The sequence below is a fragment of the Staurois parvus genome, unplaced genomic scaffold (assembly GCF_062004578.1).
Source record: "Staurois parvus isolate SC_StPar_1 unplaced genomic scaffold, SC_StPar_1.0 ptg001422l, whole genome shotgun sequence".
Classification (NCBI taxonomy): domain Eukaryota; kingdom Metazoa; phylum Chordata; class Amphibia; order Anura; family Ranidae; genus Staurois; species Staurois parvus.
Genome location: NW_028319218.1, coordinates 755341 through 774288, shown reverse-complemented (window position 1 = coordinate 774288; position 18948 = coordinate 755341). Strand labels below are relative to the sequence as shown.

At 44.8% G+C, this 18948-nt stretch overlaps 1 protein-coding gene across 1 annotated transcript in view; it reads right to left on the bottom strand.

The window, feature by feature from the left end:
- Positions 1-18948, bottom strand: part of NOX5 (NADPH oxidase 5) — a 219624-nt gene that overhangs the window by 142549 nt on the left and 58127 nt on the right. The window contains exons 8-11 of the mRNA XM_089662068.1: positions 17360-17492; positions 17116-17255; positions 14301-14447; positions 3591-3635 (exon numbers count right to left, since the gene is read on the bottom strand). Of these exons, the coding sequence (XP_089518194.1) occupies positions 3591-3635; positions 14301-14447; positions 17116-17255; positions 17360-17492 (465 nt within the window). The remainder of the gene's footprint in view (positions 1-3590; positions 3636-14300; positions 14448-17115; positions 17256-17359; positions 17493-18948) is intronic.

The following is an 18948-nucleotide window of genomic DNA, read 5'->3' as shown; positions in this document are numbered from 1 at the left end:
GCTTATTCAGAAGAGTAGAAGAGGGAAAGCCCCGGTGGTGCTCTTGTCAATTGATGCGGAGAAGGCATTTGATAGAGTGGACTGGGGCTTTATGATGGATAACTTAAAAGTGTTGGGGATAGGAGATAGAATGCGAGAGTGGATAAGTAAACTATATAGGGAGCCTACTGCAATCATCACGGTAAATGGGGAGAGATCAGAACCCATTGGAATGTCAAATGGTACAAGACAGGGCTGCCCTCTGTCCCCCCTGCTATATGTATTGTCACTCGAACCTCTGTTGTCAATAATAAGAAATAGTGGATCGGTAAAGGGAATTCAGATAGAATCCATAGAACATAGAGTAGCGGCCTTTGCGGACGACTTATTGTTCTACGTGGGGAATCCCCGAATAACTCTCCCAAATATAATGAAGATTCTGAAGGAGTACGGTGAACTATCAAATTTAAAAATTAATCCAACGAAAACAGAGATCCTGAATATTAATATATCAAAGAATGAAAAAGAAAAATTACAAAAAGAATTCCCCTTTATATGGAGAGAAAAAGAGATAAAATACCTAGGAATAAAACTCACTACCTCATCTAAGCATTTGTATAGATTAAACTATATCTCTTTGATAAATGAGATCAGGGAAGATTTAAAAAGACTAGAAGGAGGAAATCCATCCTGGATAGGACGTATAAACTTAGTCAAAATGGTAATTATGCCTAAAATACTGTATAGATTTCAAATGGTACCAATTAAAATTCCAGAAGCCTTCTTTAAGATAATGAAAAAAATGTTAACAAGATACATATGGAAGAATAAAAAACCTAGAATAGCATATGAAACATTGAGTAGGACTAAAGAGAAAGGGGGATTGGGTTTACCAGATGTCAAGAGATACTATAAAGCAGTGGTTTTGGCAAGAATATATGACTGGACATTTAACCATAAGGGGAAAAGTTGGGTAACAATTGAAAATGATCTTAGTGGCATTAGATTGAGTCAGATGATATGGGTCCCACCACAGTTCAGGGGAACCAAAGAAAGCACAAGTATTTACACTTTAAATGTTTTTAGGGTATGGGACAATTTACATAAAAATATGAAATGGGAATTTAATTCAATATTAATGCCTCTCACGAATTCTGAGTACTTTCCTCCGGGAAAGAACAAGATATCGGGGAGATGGTTTAGAAAGGAGGATACCCAACTGAGAGATGTATTGGTGGAGGGGGAATTGAGATCACTTAAAGAGTTAATAGAGAAGAAGGGAGACATTTTTATTAGAATGGATGAGTGGAAATACCATCAATTGAAAAGTTTTATTGGAAAACTACCGAAACCCCTGAGAATAAAACAGGAGTGGAATATGTTTGAAAGGTTGTTGGAGACACGAAGGGATGGGAAGCACGGTATTTCAAAAGTGTATAGAATACTCACAGAATTAGACACAAACACAAAGTTAAACTTTATGACAAAATGGGAAAGAGATATGGGAGTTGGGTTTGATGAAGATAGACAGAGAAAGATGTTTAGATTGATACACGATAATGTTAGTATGAGAGAGGTGGAGGTTAATTATAAGTGTGTGACACGATGGCACATCACACCGAGTGTAGAACACAAGATGAATGGGGAAAGTTCAAATATGTGTTGGAGAGGATGTGGAGATATAGGCACGGTGTTTCACATATGGTGGGAATGTCCGAAAATCCAGGCTTTTTGGAAGACAATAGTCAAGTTGATTAAAGAAATAACAGAAATTGACATAGGATTAGACCCAATGACGTGTCTCCTACACAATGTGGAGACATCTGTAAATAAATATAAAGATTCAGGTATTTGGTACTTCTTGAATGCGGCGAAAGGGCTGATACCCAAGTTTTGGCGGAAAGTCGAGGTACCGAAGGAGGTGGACTGGATTAACAGAGTAAACCAGATAGGTAGAATGGAAAGATCATATCATATACAGGAAGATAGAATGAGAGTTTATCTCAGGAGATGGGAAAAGTGGGAAAGAGCAGGATTGAAAGAGAAATATAGGAAAACATGAACTACGATGTTAACAAAAAATTAAAAAGCCTCAAGAGAATAGAATGGGTTAGAGTCTGCAGAGGGGGAGGAGGGGTGGGAAGGAGGGGTGGTCGGATGGGAAAGAAAAGAGTTTTTAGTAAGGGAAAGGCAGAAATGTTATAAATGTCTATCTGTATGAGAATTCATTCCCTTTTTGAGTTTTTGTATTAACATGAAAAATTTAATAAATATTTAAATTAAAAAAAAAAAAAAAAAAAAGAGGAGGGAGCGGTGCAACACCCATAAATCGTGGACGATCAATCAATGGAAGACTGTAATATGGTTGGATGAATCGAGCTACACACCCAACCACCAGACGTGTTTATGTGTGGCCAATACCATCCCAAGATTATGACCAGGACTGTCTTGTGCCAATGGTAAGGCATAGTGGTGGTGCAATCATGGTTTGGGCAGCCATATCTTGGTATCCTGCAGGTCCCATCATCACCTTGAAGGTAAAGTCACTGACAATGACTATGTACAAATTTTGGCCGACCATGTGCAGTCCATGGTGCAGACATGGATTCCTGAAGACAGCGGCATTTACCAAGACATTGCTCTGATTCACACAGCTGGTGTTATCAAACCTTGGTTGGACGAGCATGCAGACGAAGTCTCGCACCTTCCCAGGGCACAAAAGTACCTGGACCCCATATAGGTCAATTATGGAGAACAAAGTTTGAGGTTGTTTTCCACCTCCGGCATCTCCACGAGAACTGGAATGATGTTTGGATGAAGAGTGATATCAGATTCCATTATCCTCCATCCAAGACTTATGCAGGCCATAGACGGGTCGAAAATCAATTTTTGCACCATTAGTGGGTTAATTGGTCGGCCATTTTTCGGGGTTTTGGAACATTTTGTTTTTTATTGGTAGTGTTGGAAAAAAATCGGCCGATTTTGCCGATTGGCAGATTTTCCCAGCAATGATGGGCAAATCGTCCGATCGTTTTACCGATAAAAAATCTGCGCATGAGCCGTGACCTACAAGAAGTAGAAAAAGAAGAAGAAGAATACCAGTCCGCTATTATATTTTATGTGAAAGTCTTGTGGTTGCAACAATGTATCCATTTGTATCCGAATAAAACCATCTGTATCCGAAATGGATACAAATGGATACAAATGGATACAATGTTGCAACCGCAAGACTTTTTCATGTCAAATACAATAGTGGAGCTCTCTGCAGGGACAGAAGTAATGAAATGCCAGCCGCAGACGGGACGAAAATCGGCTGCTTTTTTTACCGTTGGTGGTAACGTCGGGCGATCAAACTACCAATTTTTATTTTTTTTGTATAAAAAAATGGCCGGTTTTCGTCTATGGCCTGCATTATATTTGTCAGTTCCCAGGAGAATTCAGGCCGTCTTGGATGCCAAAGGCGGCCCAACATCATATTAGCTAACAAAATGTATTCATTTACCTGGTGTTTCCATAACTTTGTCCAACCCCTTTATATCATCTATATTTCGATCTCAGCTGGAAGCAAAACTATTACTGGAATAAAATTCATTCTGATTTCAGACGCTCACCTTTATATTACACAAAATGTGATTTTCGTTCACTTCAAAGGAAATCTGAAAGACAGAATAGCAAGTAAAATGTTTCCAGAGTTTTCAGATTCAGCAAGCTTTTCATAGTGCTTCTAGGCCTAATGCAGGCTGTACATGGTTTGAATTCCGAACGATTTTTCGTCCGAAAATTGAAAAAATCGTTCGCTCTGTAATCTGATGGTGTCATCAATGATTTCGAAAACCGGCCAACCAAGTCATAAAGTTCACCCGATATCAGGGGCGGACTGACAACTCATGGGGCCCCCGGGCAATAGGTGATCATGGGGTCCCTGTGTCCTTGCCCAAACTCAAAAAAGCCTATGAAAAAGGTACCAGGGGCATCTCATGAGGCCCCCTACTGACCCAGGGCCCTCGGACAGTGCCCAAGTTTCCAAATGGTCAGTCCGCCCCTGCCCCATACAACAGGCAAAACTTCTGTTCCTTCCAGGTCACGGCTCATATTCTTTTTTGGAAAAACGATCGTACAATTTGACCATCATTGAGTCGTTTTTCCCAAATTTTCCAACATGCCCAATCACCGAAAAGGGGAGGAACCACGAAAATCGGCTGGTGCCATTGACTCACTAACAGAGCGAAAATTGGCTGATTATTCTTAGGTCCGATTTTTGGACGAAAAATCAGTCGAATTTCGACCCACGTATGGCCGGCATTAGGCCTGGTTCACACCTGCGTGTTTTTTAGTGCATTTTGCCTTTTTGCAGAAACCATTTAACATGGTTTCCTATGGGACCCGTTCACATTTATGCTTTTTTCAGCTTGCGTTGATGTAAAAGGTCGGGGACTTCTTTTAAGCGCAGCACGGTGCATTTATGGTTGAATAGACTTCAATGGAAGCGCGGCAGAAATGTATGTAGTGCGTTTTTGATGTGTTTTGCATTTTTAACCCGCATAACAGCAAAAAAAAAAGAAAACCGAATTAAAAAACCCATGAAAAATGCGCGTGCAAAAACGCGAAAGGCATTGCAGAAACAGATGAAACGCAAACGACATAGGTGTGAACCAGGCCTTAGTCAAATGTTCTGTGTTGTGCAACCTCCCTCTCTTGCACCAATGTGTGCAATCAAGGCTAAAGCGGCGCAGACAGGAGACAGGTACTAGGTCTAGGAACAGACTGAGGCAGGGGCGGACTGACTATTTGGGCACCCGGGCACTGCCCGAGGGCCCGGGGTCAGTAGGGGGCCCCATGAGATGCTCCTGGCACCTTTCATAGGCTTTTTTGGGTGTAGTTTGAGTGTGCGCGAGGACACAGGGGCCCCATGATTTCCTATTGCCCGGGGGGCCCATGAGTTGTCAGTCTGCCGCTGGACTGAGTTTGATTTACTAAAGGCAAATAGACGGTGCACTCTGCAAGTGCAGTTGCTCCAGAGCTCAGTAAATGAGGGAAAGCTCTGCTGACTTCCAACGTCCAATCATGTGCAGGCAAAAATGCTGTTTTTTATTTTCCTTGTATGTGATTGGGTATTCTTTGCAAAGTGAAGCTTCCCCTCATTTACTAAGCTCTGGAGCAACCGCACTTGCAAAGTGCGCCGTCTATTTTAGTAAATCCACCCCATTGGCTAATTCTATAAGGTGGACATCTAGTCTCGGAATTCACGTAGCTCAGCTTGTCGATGCAAATCACGAATAATGGTCAACATTGCTCAAAGTGTGCCGAACCCCCCACAGTACAATCAGTCTGTAGGTGCAGTGAAGCATGCTGGTTATACTCACCGTGGAACCTAAGGGGTTAATCCTCTGCATTGTGTAAAAAAGGCTGTTTGATCCTGTTTTCTCTGATCCTCCTCTTGGTCAAATGTCCACGCTGATAAGACAGACTGAACCCGCAGCCCTTCTGCACATGCTCAGTTTAGTGTACATTGCTAGAGAGGTTTTTTTTTCCTGGGAGAGTGCATGTGATCAGCACAGGGCCAATCAGCGCTGTCCAGACAGAGGTCAGGGGTTCTGCATCCTAGAGCAGAATGAAAACTCCTCCTACCAGCTTTAACCTGTGCTCTGCTGGACACTGATAGAAGGCACAAGACTGCTCTATACTGCTGATGAGGAAAGGTATTTAGAAGTTTATATTTACTACAATAATTGCATTTCCATGTTCTGTGTACTGAGGTAGAGCAGATACAGTGAATGCGGGGTCCGGGGAGAGCGGATATAGTGAATGCGGGGTCCGGGGAGAGCGGATATAGTGAATGCCGGGTCCGGGGAGAGCGGATATAGTGAATGCAGGGTCCGGGGAGAGCGGATATAGTGAATGCAGGGTCCAGGGAGAGCGGATATAGGGAATGCGGGGTCCGGGGAGAGCAGATATAGGGAATGCAGGGTCTGGGGAGAGCGGATATAGTGAATGCGGGGTCCAGGGAGAGCGGGTGTAGTGAATGAGGGGTCCTAGGGGACAGGATATAGTGAATGCAGGGTCCAGGGAGAGCGGATATAGTGAATGAGGGGTCCTAGGGGACAGGATATAGTGAATGCAGGGTCCAGGGAGACGAGATATAGTGAATGCGGGGTCTGGGGAGAGCGGATATAGTGAATGCGGGGTCCGGGGAGAGCGGATATAGTCAATGCGGGGTCCGGGGAGAGCGGGTATAGTGAATGCGGGGTCCGGGGAGAGCGGATATAGTGAATGCAGGGTCCGGGGAGAGCGGATATAGTGAATGCGGTGTCCGGGGAGAGCGGATATAGTGAATGCGGGGTCCGGGGCAAACGGATATAGTGAATGCGGGGTCCGGGGAGAGCGGATATAGTGAATGCGGGGTCCAGGGAGAGCGGATATAATGAATGCGGGGTCCGGGGAGAGCGGATACGGTGAATGCGGGGTCCGGGGCAAACGGATATAGTGAATGCGGGGTCCGGGGGGAGCGGATATAGTGAATGCGGGGTCCGGGGAGAGCGGATATAGTGAATGCGGGGTCCGGGGAGAGCAGATACGGTGAATGCGGGTTCCAGGGTTTAGTAACACTTTAATGCTCATCCCTCACCAGACGTGGCTGACTATGTGATTGGCTGATACGGATTGCATGACGGATCGAACATGAATAAAGCTGCCCTCAACAAATTCGCCAAAATTCACCCTTGCAGTGGACCAATCTCTTTCCTCCTCATCCACCTCATCACTCCAATTTCTTGCCCCCATAACTCCCCCCTGACCCCCTCCCCCCCCCCCGGCACTGCAAGGGTGTAATGCTCATTAAGTCTAAGGGGGGGGGGGGAATGCAGAGGATTGTGGGCTGCCCCTCGGTGTCATCATGTGTACATGAAGGTGGCAAGAGTGAGACCACGGTCAGAGCTTCTTAGGGCTCATTTACATGAGTGGCACTCTCTACCACCAATGGGTCCACGTTGGATCAGTAATGACTTCCAGGCAGTCAGGATTCAATACAACTTCCTCCTGAATGCCCTTTTATTTCCAGCTAAAGGGGGATTTTTTAGTAGAATATGGGGTGGCAACTGTGAGCCCCACTTACCTGAATGGGCCAGATTTGTTGCAAATAGAACAGGCGGTATAACTTCTACAACTATGGCGAAGTGTACTAACAGGGCTGCTGGCCATTTGGCCATTTTTATGCCGCCCATGTAAAAGAGGCATTTGAGAGGAGGCAGCGATGGACGGACCGCATGGATCCGGCCGGGTAGACGGAGATTGCTTGGAGCCACCCAGGAGAGGATATCAAAGAGGGTTTGGCATGCTCTGTCCCCCCCCCCCACCACACCCCAAGATTTATGAGCATTATGTGTCAGCAAAAATCTCCCTTCAAAAAAAAATCTCTGCATGCATATTTCCTAAGCATAAATTCCCCCCCCCCCTCCCAGGTCAAATCCTCCTTCTCCCAAAATCCCCCCAACACAACCCCTACCCCCCCCCCAAAGAAAAAAAATCACTGCTCCTAGCACAAATTCTCTACCCCTAAAATTTCCCCTCTGAGTACACATCCTCTCCCTCCACTTCATATCCCCCCTCCCAGCATGGATTCCCTGCCCAATCCCCCCTCCTAGCACAAATCCACCCCCCCCCATGTTTCCCCTCCTAGCACAAATATCTCTGAATCATCCCAACTAGCACAGATCCTCCCCCTCCCAAAAAAAAATTCCCCTCCTAGCACAAATCCCCTCCCCCTCTCATTTAAAAAATATTCTTCCCCCCCATGCACTTGTAAGGTGGGGTCTTCAGCTTCTGTCCACGTGGTTAACACTCACAGCTGGGTCCCACCTACCCACATGGAAGAAATATTTTACAAATATTCTTCCCAAATATATTGACATATATTTGAAATACTACAATTTTGGCCGTATTCAATATATTTAAAAAATAAAATAAAATAAATATATATACACACTGTACGTTGAAATGTATTTTTTATATGTTACAAAATATGTGTAAAATAGTTTTTAAAATATATATTTTTTATTAAATATGATCTTCAGATTTCAACATATATTTTGTAATATATTTGTAAACGCATTCCAAAAATGTAGATTAAATGTATTTTTAAAGACATACGGTATATCTATATAATAATTAACCCCTCGCCCTCCTGAGGATTTACCTCCCTTAATGACCACGCCTTTTTTTTGCTGTTTGGCGCTGCACTAATTCAAATGATAATTGCGCGGTCATGCAAAGCTGTACGCAAACAAAATTTACGTCCTTTTTTTTCACACAAATAGAGCTTTCTTTTGGTGGTATTTTATCACCTGTGCGCTTTTTATTTTTTGCGCTATAAACAAAAAAAACACGAAAATTTTGAAAAAAAACAATATTTTCTACTTTCAGCTATAAAAAATATATAGTAAACTCAAAGTTAGTCATATATTTAGGCCAAAATGTATTCTGCTCCATGTTTTTGGTAAAAAAAATCCCAATAAGTGTATATTGATTGCTTTGTGTGGAAGTTATAGCGTCTACAAACTATGGTATAGATAATGCAATTTACCCCATTTTTCTGCTATACAGCGCTGCGCTAGTTTAACGGACAATTGCGCGGTCATGCAATACGGTACATACCGTATATACTCGAGTATAAGCCGACCCAAATATAAGCCGAGGTACCTAATTTTACCACAAAAAACTGGGAAAAACTATTGACTCGAGTATAAGCCGAGGGGGGAGGAATAGTGCCCCATCATTGGTGTCAGTGGGAGGAATAGTGCCCCATCATTGGTGTCAGTGGAAGGAATAGTGCCCCATCATTGGTGTCAGTGTGGGAGGAATAGTGTCCCATCATTGGTGTCAGTGGGAGGAATAGTGCCCCGTCATCGGTGTCAGTGTGGGAGGAATAGTGCCCCATCATTGGTGTCAGTGGGGGGAGGAATAGTGTTCCATCGTTGGTATCAGTGGGAGGAATAGTGCCCCATCGTTGGTGTCAGTGTGGGAGGAATAGTGCCCCATCGTTGGTGTCAGTGGGGGGAGGAATAGTGCCCTATCGTTGGTGTCAGTGGGGGGAGGAATAGTGCCCCATCGTTGGTGTCAGTGTGGGAGGAATAGTGCCCCATCGTTGGTGTCAGTGGGGGAGGAATAGTGCCCCATCGTTGGTGTCAGTGGGGGGAGGAATAGTGCCCCATCGTTGGTGTCAGTGGGGGGAGGAATAGTGCCCCATCGTTGGTGTCAGTGGGGGGAGGAATAGTGCCCCATCGTTGGTGTCAGTGGGGGGAGGAATAGTGCCCCATCGTTGGTGTCAGTGGGGGGAGGAATAGTGCCCCATCGTTGGTGTCAGTGGGGGGAGGAATAGTGCCCCATCGTTGGTGTCAGTGGGGGGAGGAATAGTGCCCCATCGTTGGTGTCAGTGGGGGGAGGAATAGTGCCCCATCGTTGGTGTCAGTGGGGGGAGGAATAGTGCCCCATCGTTGGTGTCAGTGGGGGGAGGAATAGTGCCCCATCGTTGGTGTCAGTGAGAGGAATAGTGCCCCATCGTTGGTGTCAGTGAGAGGAATAGTGCCCCATCATTGGTGTCAGTGGGAGGAATAGTGCCCCATCATTGGTATCAGTGGGAGGAATAGTGTCCCATCATTGGTGTCAGTGGGAGGAATAGTTTCCCATCGTTGGTGTCAGTGGGGGGAGGAATAGTGCCCCATCGTTGGTGTCAGTGGGGGGAGGAATAGTGCCCCATCGTTGGTGACCCCTGCTCCAGCCTGGGCTCGCTCGCTCCCTCCCTCTTCCCATGGTACACACTTACCGGTCAGATGTCTTCCTTCTCCGGCCGCTCTCCTCCTCTTCACTCGCTCGATCTTCGCGGTGCCGCTCGGCTCCTCCTCTCCAAGCTCCACCTCCTCGCCGGTGATTGGGCGCCTGTGTTCTGGCGGCCAAGGACCGGCGAGGATTGATCCCGGGGGTGTGTCCAGATGACAGGGACGGCATGTCATCTGCAGACGTTGACTCGAGTATAAGCCGAGGGGGCCGTTTTTCAGCACAAAAAATGTGCTGAAAAACTCGGCTTATACTCGAGTATATACGGTAAATGAAATTTACCTCCTTTTTTTCCCCACAAATTGAGCTTTCTTTCAGTGGTATTTCATCACCTGTGCGGTTATTATTTTTTACGCTATAAAAAAAAAGGCTGACAATTTTGAGGAAAAAAACAATATTTTGGACTTTTTGCTATAAAACATGTCCAGTAAAAAAAAAATTTAAAAATCAAATTTAGTCATAAATTTCTGCCAAAATGTATTCTGCGACATGTCTTTGCTAAAAAAAAAACCCAATATGTGTAAATTAATTGGTTTACGTGAAAGTTATCGGGAGAGTGAAACTCTTCAGTCCCGATCAGCGTGTCAGGAGCTGTCAGGGAAGTGACAGAAAGCACAGCTACTGCAGCTGTGCTCTCTGTCACTGATTGCCGCCGATCCCCAGGAGATAGGCGGTAAGGACCGGCTGTGACCCGGCGGCTGACATCCGCGGCTGTGATTGGCGGGACAGGTAGGGCGGCGGCGCACTTCGCGCGCGCCCCCTACCTGTTTACAAAACACACGTTTTAAAACGTGGTTTTGCCTGCCCGTGCCGCCCAGCCGCCGTATTTATACAGTGCCTGGGCAGCAAGTGGTTAAGTGTTCTTGCAAGAACACTTATTGTTATCTCACAAATATATTTATATATATATATATATATATATATGTAGGTCTGGGTCTTGTGATTCTCACAATATAAAGCTCTTCACTGTATTTATACTTTTAAAACTACAACTGTTTGAAGATGGAAACTGCCAGTGAAGTGAGCAAGTTGGAGCAGTTTGTTTATAAAAGTTCCTCTCAGCTTGCACTAGAGTGAGTTGCCATAGCAACCCAGCTGTGTCAGCAGCCAGCAGAGTGACCAAAGCTACTCCGCCCACTCCAATTGTAGACTACTGCTGCAGGCAAGAACACTTCACACAATTTCCCCAGAAATTATAGATTTTCTAGTTATTATTATTATACAGGATTTATGGCGCCCTGAAGAAGTGAGTTTTCAAAGATTGCCTAAAGGCAGACAGGGTGGGGGTTCACTGGACATGTTGTGGTAGGGAGTTCCAGAGGATGGGAGAGGCTCAGATACATAAACATATATTCAATCTACATTTTTGACATGCATTTACAAATATATGTAAAAATATATGTTGAAATTACTTTTTTTTATGTAAAAAAAATTCTGAAGATCATATTTAAAAAAATATATATTTTTAAATATTTTTCACATATTTTGTAATGCATAAAAAATGCATGTCAACGTACAGTATATATACACAAACACACACAGGTGAAACTTGAAAAATTAGAGTATCGTGCAAAAGTTCATTTATTTCAGTGCAGCAACTTAAAAGGTGAAACTAATATATGAGATTCATTACATGCAAAGCAAGATAGTTCCAGCCGTGATTTGTCATCATTGTGATGATTATGGCTTACAGCTCATGAAAACCCCAAATCCACAATCTCAGAAAATGAGAATATTGTGAAAAGGTGGAATAATCTCGGCTCAAAGTGTCCCACTCTAATCAGCTCATTCAGCCATAACACCTGCAAAGGGTTCCTGAACCTTTAAATGGTCTCTCAGTCTGGTTCAGTAGGAATCCCAATCATGGGAAAGACTGCTGACCTGACACCATCACTGACACCCTCCATAAGGAGGGAAAGCCTCAAAAGGTAATTGCAGAAGAAGTTGGATGTTCCCAAAGTGCCGTATCAAAGCACATTAATAGAAAGTTATGTGGAAGGGAAAAGTGTGGAAGAAAAAGGTGCACAAGCAGCAGGGATGACTGCAGCCTGGAGAGGATTGTCAGGAAAAGGCCATTCAAAAGTGTTGGGGTCTTTCACAAGGAGTGGACTGAGGCTGGAGTCAGTGCATCAAGAGCCACCACACACAGACGGATCCTGGACATGGGCTTCAAATGTCATAATCCTCTTGTCAAGCCGCTCCTGAACAACAAACAACGTCAGAAGCGTCTTACCTGGGCTAAAGAAAAACAGACCTGGTCTGTGCTCAGTGGTCCAAAGTCCTCTTTTCTGATGAGAGCAACTTTTGCATCTCATTTGGAAACCAAGGACCCCGAGTATGGAGGAAGAATGGAGAGGCCCAATGACCCCGAGTATGGAGGAAGAATCGAAAGGCACAAGGACCCCGAGTATGGAGGAAGAATGGAGAGGCCCAAGGGCCCCGAGCATGGAGGAAGAATGGAGAGGCCCAAGGACCCTGAGTATGGAGGAAGAATGGAGAGGCACAAGGACCCGAGTATGGAGGAAGAATGGAGAGGCCCAAGGACCCTGAGTATGGAGGAAGAATGGAGAGGCACAAGGACCCGAGTATGGAGGAAGAATGGAGAGGGACAAGGACCCCGAGTATGGAGGAAGAATGGAGAGGCCCAAGGACCCCGAGTATGGAGGAAGAATGGAGAGGCACAAGGACCCCGAGTATGGAGGAAGAATGGAGAGGGACAAGGACCCCAAGTATGGAGGAAGAATGGAGAGGCCCAAGGACCCTCAGTATGGAGGAAGAATGGAGAGGCCCAAGGACCCCGAGTATGGAGGAAGAATGGAGAGGCCCAAGGACCCCCAGTATGGAGGAAGAATGGAGAGGCCCAAGGACCCCGAGTATGGAGGAAGAATGGAGAGGGACAAGGACCCTGAGTATGGAGGAAGAATGGAGAGGCCCAAGGACCCCGAGTATGGAGGAAGAATGGAGAGGCACAAGGACCCCGAGTATGGAGGAAGAATGGAGAGGCCCAAGGACCCCGAGTATGGAGGAAGAATGGAGAGGCACAAGGACCCCGAGTATGGAGGAAGAATGGAGAGGCCCAAGGACCCCGAGTATGGAGGAAGAATGGAGAGGCCCAAGGACCCCAAGTATGGAGGAAGAATGGAGAGGCCCAAGAACCCCAAGTATGGAGGAAGAATAGAGAGGCACAAGGACCCCGAGTATGAAGGAAGAATGGAGAGGCCCAAGGACCCCAAGTATGGAGGAAGAATGGAGAGGCCCAAGGACCCCGAGTATGGAGGAAGAATGGAGAGGCCCAAGGACCCCGAGTATGAAGGAAGAATGGAGAGGCCCAAGGACCCCGAGTATGAAGGAAGAATGGAGAGGCACAAGGACCCCGAGTATGGAGGAAGAATGGAGAGGCACACACTGCAAGATGCTTGAAGTCCAGTGTGAAGTTTCCACAGTCTGTGTTGATTTGGGGAGCCATGTCATCTGCTGGTGTTGGTCCACTGTGCTTCATTAAGTCCAGGGACAACACAGCCGTCTACCAGGAGATTTTGGAGCACTTCATGCTTCCTTCCACAGATGAGCTTTATGGGGACGCTGACTTCATTTTCTAGCAGGACTTGGCACCTCCCACACTGCCAAAAGCACCAAAACCTGGTTCAATGACCATGGGATTACTGTGCTTGATTGGCCAGCAAACTCGCCTGACCTGAACCCCATAGAAAATCTATGGGGCATTGCCAAGAGAAAGATGAGAGACATGAGACCGAACAATGCAGAAGAGCTGAAGGCCGCTATTGAAGCATCCTGGTCTTCCATAACACCTCAGCAGTGCCACAGGCTGATAGCTTCCATGCCACGCCGCATTGAGGCAGTAATTGCTGCAAAAGGGGCCCAAACCAAGTACTGAGTACATATGCAGCTTCTACTTTTCAGAGGTGCGATATTGTTCTATGTACAATCCGTGTTTTATTGATTGCATGGAATATTCTCATTTTGAGATTGTGGATTTGGGGTTTTCATGAGCTGTAAGCCATAATCATCACAATGATGACAAATCACGGCTGGAACTATCTTGCTTTGCATGGAATGAGTCTCATATATTAGTTTCACCTTTTAAGTTGCTGCACTGAAATCAATGAATGAATGCACCAGATTCTCATTTTTCGAGTTTCACCTGTATGTATACAGTATATTGAATACGGCCAAATATGTCAATATATTTGGGTAGAATATTTTTAAAAAATATTTAAAATATATATTTTTCTTCCATGTGGGTAGTAGGGACCCAGCTGTGAGTGTCGACCACGTGGACAGAAGCTAAAGACCCTACCTTACAAGTGCATGGGGGGCGGGGGCACTACATTGGTAGATATGGCTCATTCCTGGAGTTCAGCTTTACATCTATGTAGTAATACACCTAAAAACCATAATCAGGGAATTTCTGGTTTTCCTGCATCACACTTTCTCCCCACCTCTGTACACTGGGCCATGAGCTGTTATCTTACTTCTCGGCTCTGTGAGGTTTCTCCTCCCCCATCCACGCCGACATGGACTTCTTCGCCAAGCGGATTCTTTCGTGGTCGGTATGACGTCAGTTCAATCTGTGCGTCCGCATTGCTGGCGATAACTCCAGCGGAGCTGAAAAGATGTTCCTGCAATGATAAAAAAAAAAAAGAATCAGAAATTCATAGACGCCTGCGACGAGATGATTGCATTGGCAATAAAAAATGGTAAACGAATAAATGCGTGGAAGATGTGAGAGCGCAATGTCAGCAAATACCTCCATGTGTAGCGTAGTAGATGGAAAATTGTGTTTAGTTTCGGGTATATATTTATTATGTTACTAATTTAGTTTTATTTGTTTTCGGAATTCGTTTAATTTCGTTTCGTTTATACATTTTTCTAACGAATTTAAAATTTTTGTAATGATTAGGATTCGAATCGGTTGAAAATTGATTGACCGATCCAAATTCTATTTGAAGAATAGCTGGTTGCTAAGGAGTGGGCCAGCAAGCTGGCCGTCGCATCCTTAACAACCGATGACTCGTCAGTTGTCGGTGGGATTCCCCGCTGACAGCTGAATGAGGAAAAAAAAAACAATTGCCGGCAAATAAAAAATTCTAAAAAAAAGCTGCGTGGGGGTCCCCATCTATCCATACCAAGGCCCTTTGGGTCTGGTATGGACTGTAAGGGGAACCTCACACATCACATTTTTTTAAAATGCCCCCCCCCCCCCAAATCCATAGCAGACCCTTAGCCGAGCATACAGCCCGGCAGTCCAGGAAAGGGGAAGATGAACGAGCCCCCCCCCCCTTCCTGAAGCATACCAGGCCAAGCGCCCTCAACATGGGGGGGTGCTTTGGGGTAGGGGGGATCCCCACTAAAAGCACTTTGTCCCCATATTGATGAGGACAAGGGCCTCTTCCCCACTACCCTGGCCCGATAGTTGTGGGGGTGTGTGGGGGGGAGACTTATTGGAATCTGGAAGCCCCCATTAACAAGGGGTCCCCCAGATCCCAGCCCCCCTCTATGTGAATATGGGGTAGTAGTGCCGCTACCAGGGGCGGACTGACAACTCATGGGGCCCCCAGGCAATAGGGGGTGTATATGCAGTGATTCCTGTACTGCCTCCGCCTCTTGAAAACTCCTGTCAGCACCCCTGTAGTTCAGAAGGCAGCCTCTGTGTATCTACTCACAGGGTATGACTAAGGTTCTTCCTTGCAGTAGGCCTCATTGAAGGCTAGGGTTCAGATCATCCTGATGTCTGTGGTTGCTAAGGAAGCAGTGGGTGCTGACACCCCCTGCATCCCTGACAACTGCCCACCACCATCACCGGAAGATGGTGGGGAATCCATGGCCACGTCAGCAAAGTGGTGAGGATAGCAGTGACATCACTGTTCAAATATGGTCACATTTGGTCAATGATGTCACTACTATCCCCGATTCTTCCTTTATGTAGCTGATGTCAGCTAGGGGATCTGTCATTTGGTGAGCACTACCGTTGGGATCGATCATGCATGCCGGTCCACTGGGTTTATACAGTAATTTTGGTGAGTCAACGGGCAGCGAACGTGAAGATGGGTTTACGTGAGACATTTTTGAGAAATTTAAAAGAAATTTTTTTATAAAGGATATGGCAAACATTTGAGTGCCTTCATTTCTAGGCTACCTTTTTTTTGTGAATGAGTAGGAGTACTATGTGATCCCTACTTATTCATGTAGGAAGGGGGACCAGTATCTGGAGGCCCTCACTTATTTTTAAAGAGGTCTTCCAGATTCTGATAGGCCCCTGCCCTTAGACCCCCACAACCACCGCGCCAGGGTTGTGGTGAAGAAGCCCTATGCAGACCATAGATGGGTCGAAAATCGGCCGATTTTTGCACCGTTAGTGGGTTAATTGGTCGCCTGTTTTTCGGGGTTTTGGCACATTTTTTTTTATCGGTCAAGTTGAAAAATTTGTGGCCGATTTTGACAATCGGCCGATTTTGCCGACAATGATGAACAAATCGGCCGATTGTTTTACCGATAAAAAATCGGCGCCTGAGCCGTGACCTGCAAAAAGAGGAAAAAGAGGAAAAAGAAAAAAAGAAGAAGAAGAAAAAGAAAAAGAAAAAAGGAGAAGAAAAAGAAGAAGAAAAAAAGAAAAAAATAGAAGAAGAAAAAGAAGTAAAAGAAAAAGAAGAAAAGAAAAAAAAAAGAAAAAGAAGAAGAGGAAAAAGAAGAAGAATTCCAGTCCGCTATTATATTTTATATTAAAAGTCTTGCGGTTGCAACAATGTATCCATTTGTATCTGAATAAAAACATCTGTATCTGAAATGGATACAAATGGATACATTGTTGCAACTGCAATACTTTTTCATGTAAAATATAATAGTGGAGCTCTCTGCAGGGACAGAAGTTATTAAATGCCGGCGTAGACGGGACGAAAATCAGCCGATTTTTATACCGTGGTGGTAACGTCGGATGATCGAACGACCGATTTTTATTTATTTTTTTTATAAAAAAAGGCCGGTTTTCGACCCGTCTATGGCCTGCACTAGTCTTCATCAACATGGGGACAAGGTGCCTTTCCTGGTACCTGTTCCCCAGGGCAGCGGCCACTTTTGCCATGCTAATTTTTACAACCTTTACCTATTTGCCCAGAAAATGGGCATTTTTTTATTTGACAGATTCAGCTCCCATTGATTTCAACAGGGTTTGGGTGTCAAAACTTTATTGGAGTTCACCAAACCCCTCTCACACCGGACCCAGGGCAGTTTGGCTCATCCCTAGTAATAATCGTATGAAACACAAAGAGAACATTGTGACATTCCCATCACCTGGCTTTGGTAGACTTTGTTCTTCGAATTCTGGGCCGGTTTCTTTTTTTCTTGCTTCTTGGCAGCCTCTGGAAGACGGAAATATTCATACAGACGGTTTGTCCACTGTCCAAGCGAGCGGATGTGTACCCAGAGAGTGTCTGCAGGGAAAGGAGACTCATCAGAGCCCCATCGGTAGGCCTGGACCTGGATTTCGGTTGGAGGTTTTAGCTCTTGGGGGTACGAAGTTGGGGAATTTTCTTACCTGCCTGCTCAGGGGCACTGCTGATAGTAAATGGGTGCCATTCATACTTGGCAATGGCCGGTATGTTCAGGTATACGTAGTCACCGGGCTTGTATTGGAATGATGGCGGCCTCTTAATGACAAGATGTGTCACCTTCATTGCGAGGACATAAAAAATACAAAACGTTACATATACAATAATCAATTTAAAGGGGAACTAAAGCAAAAACTTGATTTCATTTTTCATTTTTGGAGAGAGTAAGGCCCCTTTCACACAGGCGTTCTGTATGTCCATTTTTCATTGTCTGTTTATGGATGAAAAAACGGACACCCCATGTATTTCTATGGACTAGCGCAGCCTTTCTCAACCAGGGTGCCCAGGCCCCCCCGGGAGTGCCTTGGAAAAATGTCTAAAAATTGCCCAAAATGTGTTTACAAGCCAACGGGTGGAACAAGCCTGCCTTTTAGTTACACAAAGCCACAGGTTTTCATGGTGCGCCATTACGACCTTCTAGCCGCTGGAGTCCTGACAACTAATGACGTCATCAGTTGATAAAGAGGATGCCAGTTGTCTGTAGAGCCTCCTTGGTTGACCCTCCCCTGCCCCTCTCCATCAGCAGGGGGGTCACATTAGCTCATTGATGGAGAAAAAACTGAGGGAGAAGAGAAATATTGGAATACTAGTCTGTACCAGTGTGCAAAGGTGTACTTTCTTTGAAAGAATAAATCCCCTCTAATGTTGGATGTCCTACGTGTGTGGATTAGAATATTGGAATTGTTTTTCACATTTTAGAATGGGGTGCCGCAAAACTGTCCATAATTTATAGTGTGCCTTGACTGAAAAAGGGTTGAGAATCACTGGACTAGCGGATGTAAACGAATGATCATCTGTTTACATCCGTTAATATCCGCATCCGTTAACATCCCTTTTTCTGAACGGAAGAAAACACTATTTTTCTTCCATTAACAAAAACGGAACATTCTGTTTCCAATTTGTCTACTCAATTGTCTGAAAATGATGGCTAATTCACTGTTATGCACTGACATTGTATGTACCTATATGCCTCTCATCTGTGAGTCTGTTACTTTGTTCTTTCATTGCCTTATGATTGTTTTTTCACAATTCTATGCAACTCTGTTTGTTAAAAATTAATAAAAAAGTAAATTATAAAAAAAACAAAAAACACGGAACGGATGAAAGATGTAAGTGGATGAAAAACAGATGTAAATGGACAAAAACTGATGAAAAATGGACGTAAACAGACAAAAAAACTGATGTAAACAGATCAAAAACAGATGTTAACAGACAAACACGGATGAAAAACAGATGTAAACGGACAAAAATTGATGTAAACAGACAAAAAAAAAGGATGTAAACGGATGAAAAACAGATGTAAACTTATGAAAAATGGATGAAAACTGACGTAAACTGTTGAAAAAATGATGTGCACTGATGAAAAACTGATGTGCACTGATCCATTCTTTCTTGGAAAAAACGTGACTGAACTGATTAAAAAAACTGAACACCCATGTGAAAGGGGCCTATTTTTCTTCCGTTAAAAAAACCTGGAATGGACAAAAAATGGATGTAAACTGACGAAAAGGGGATG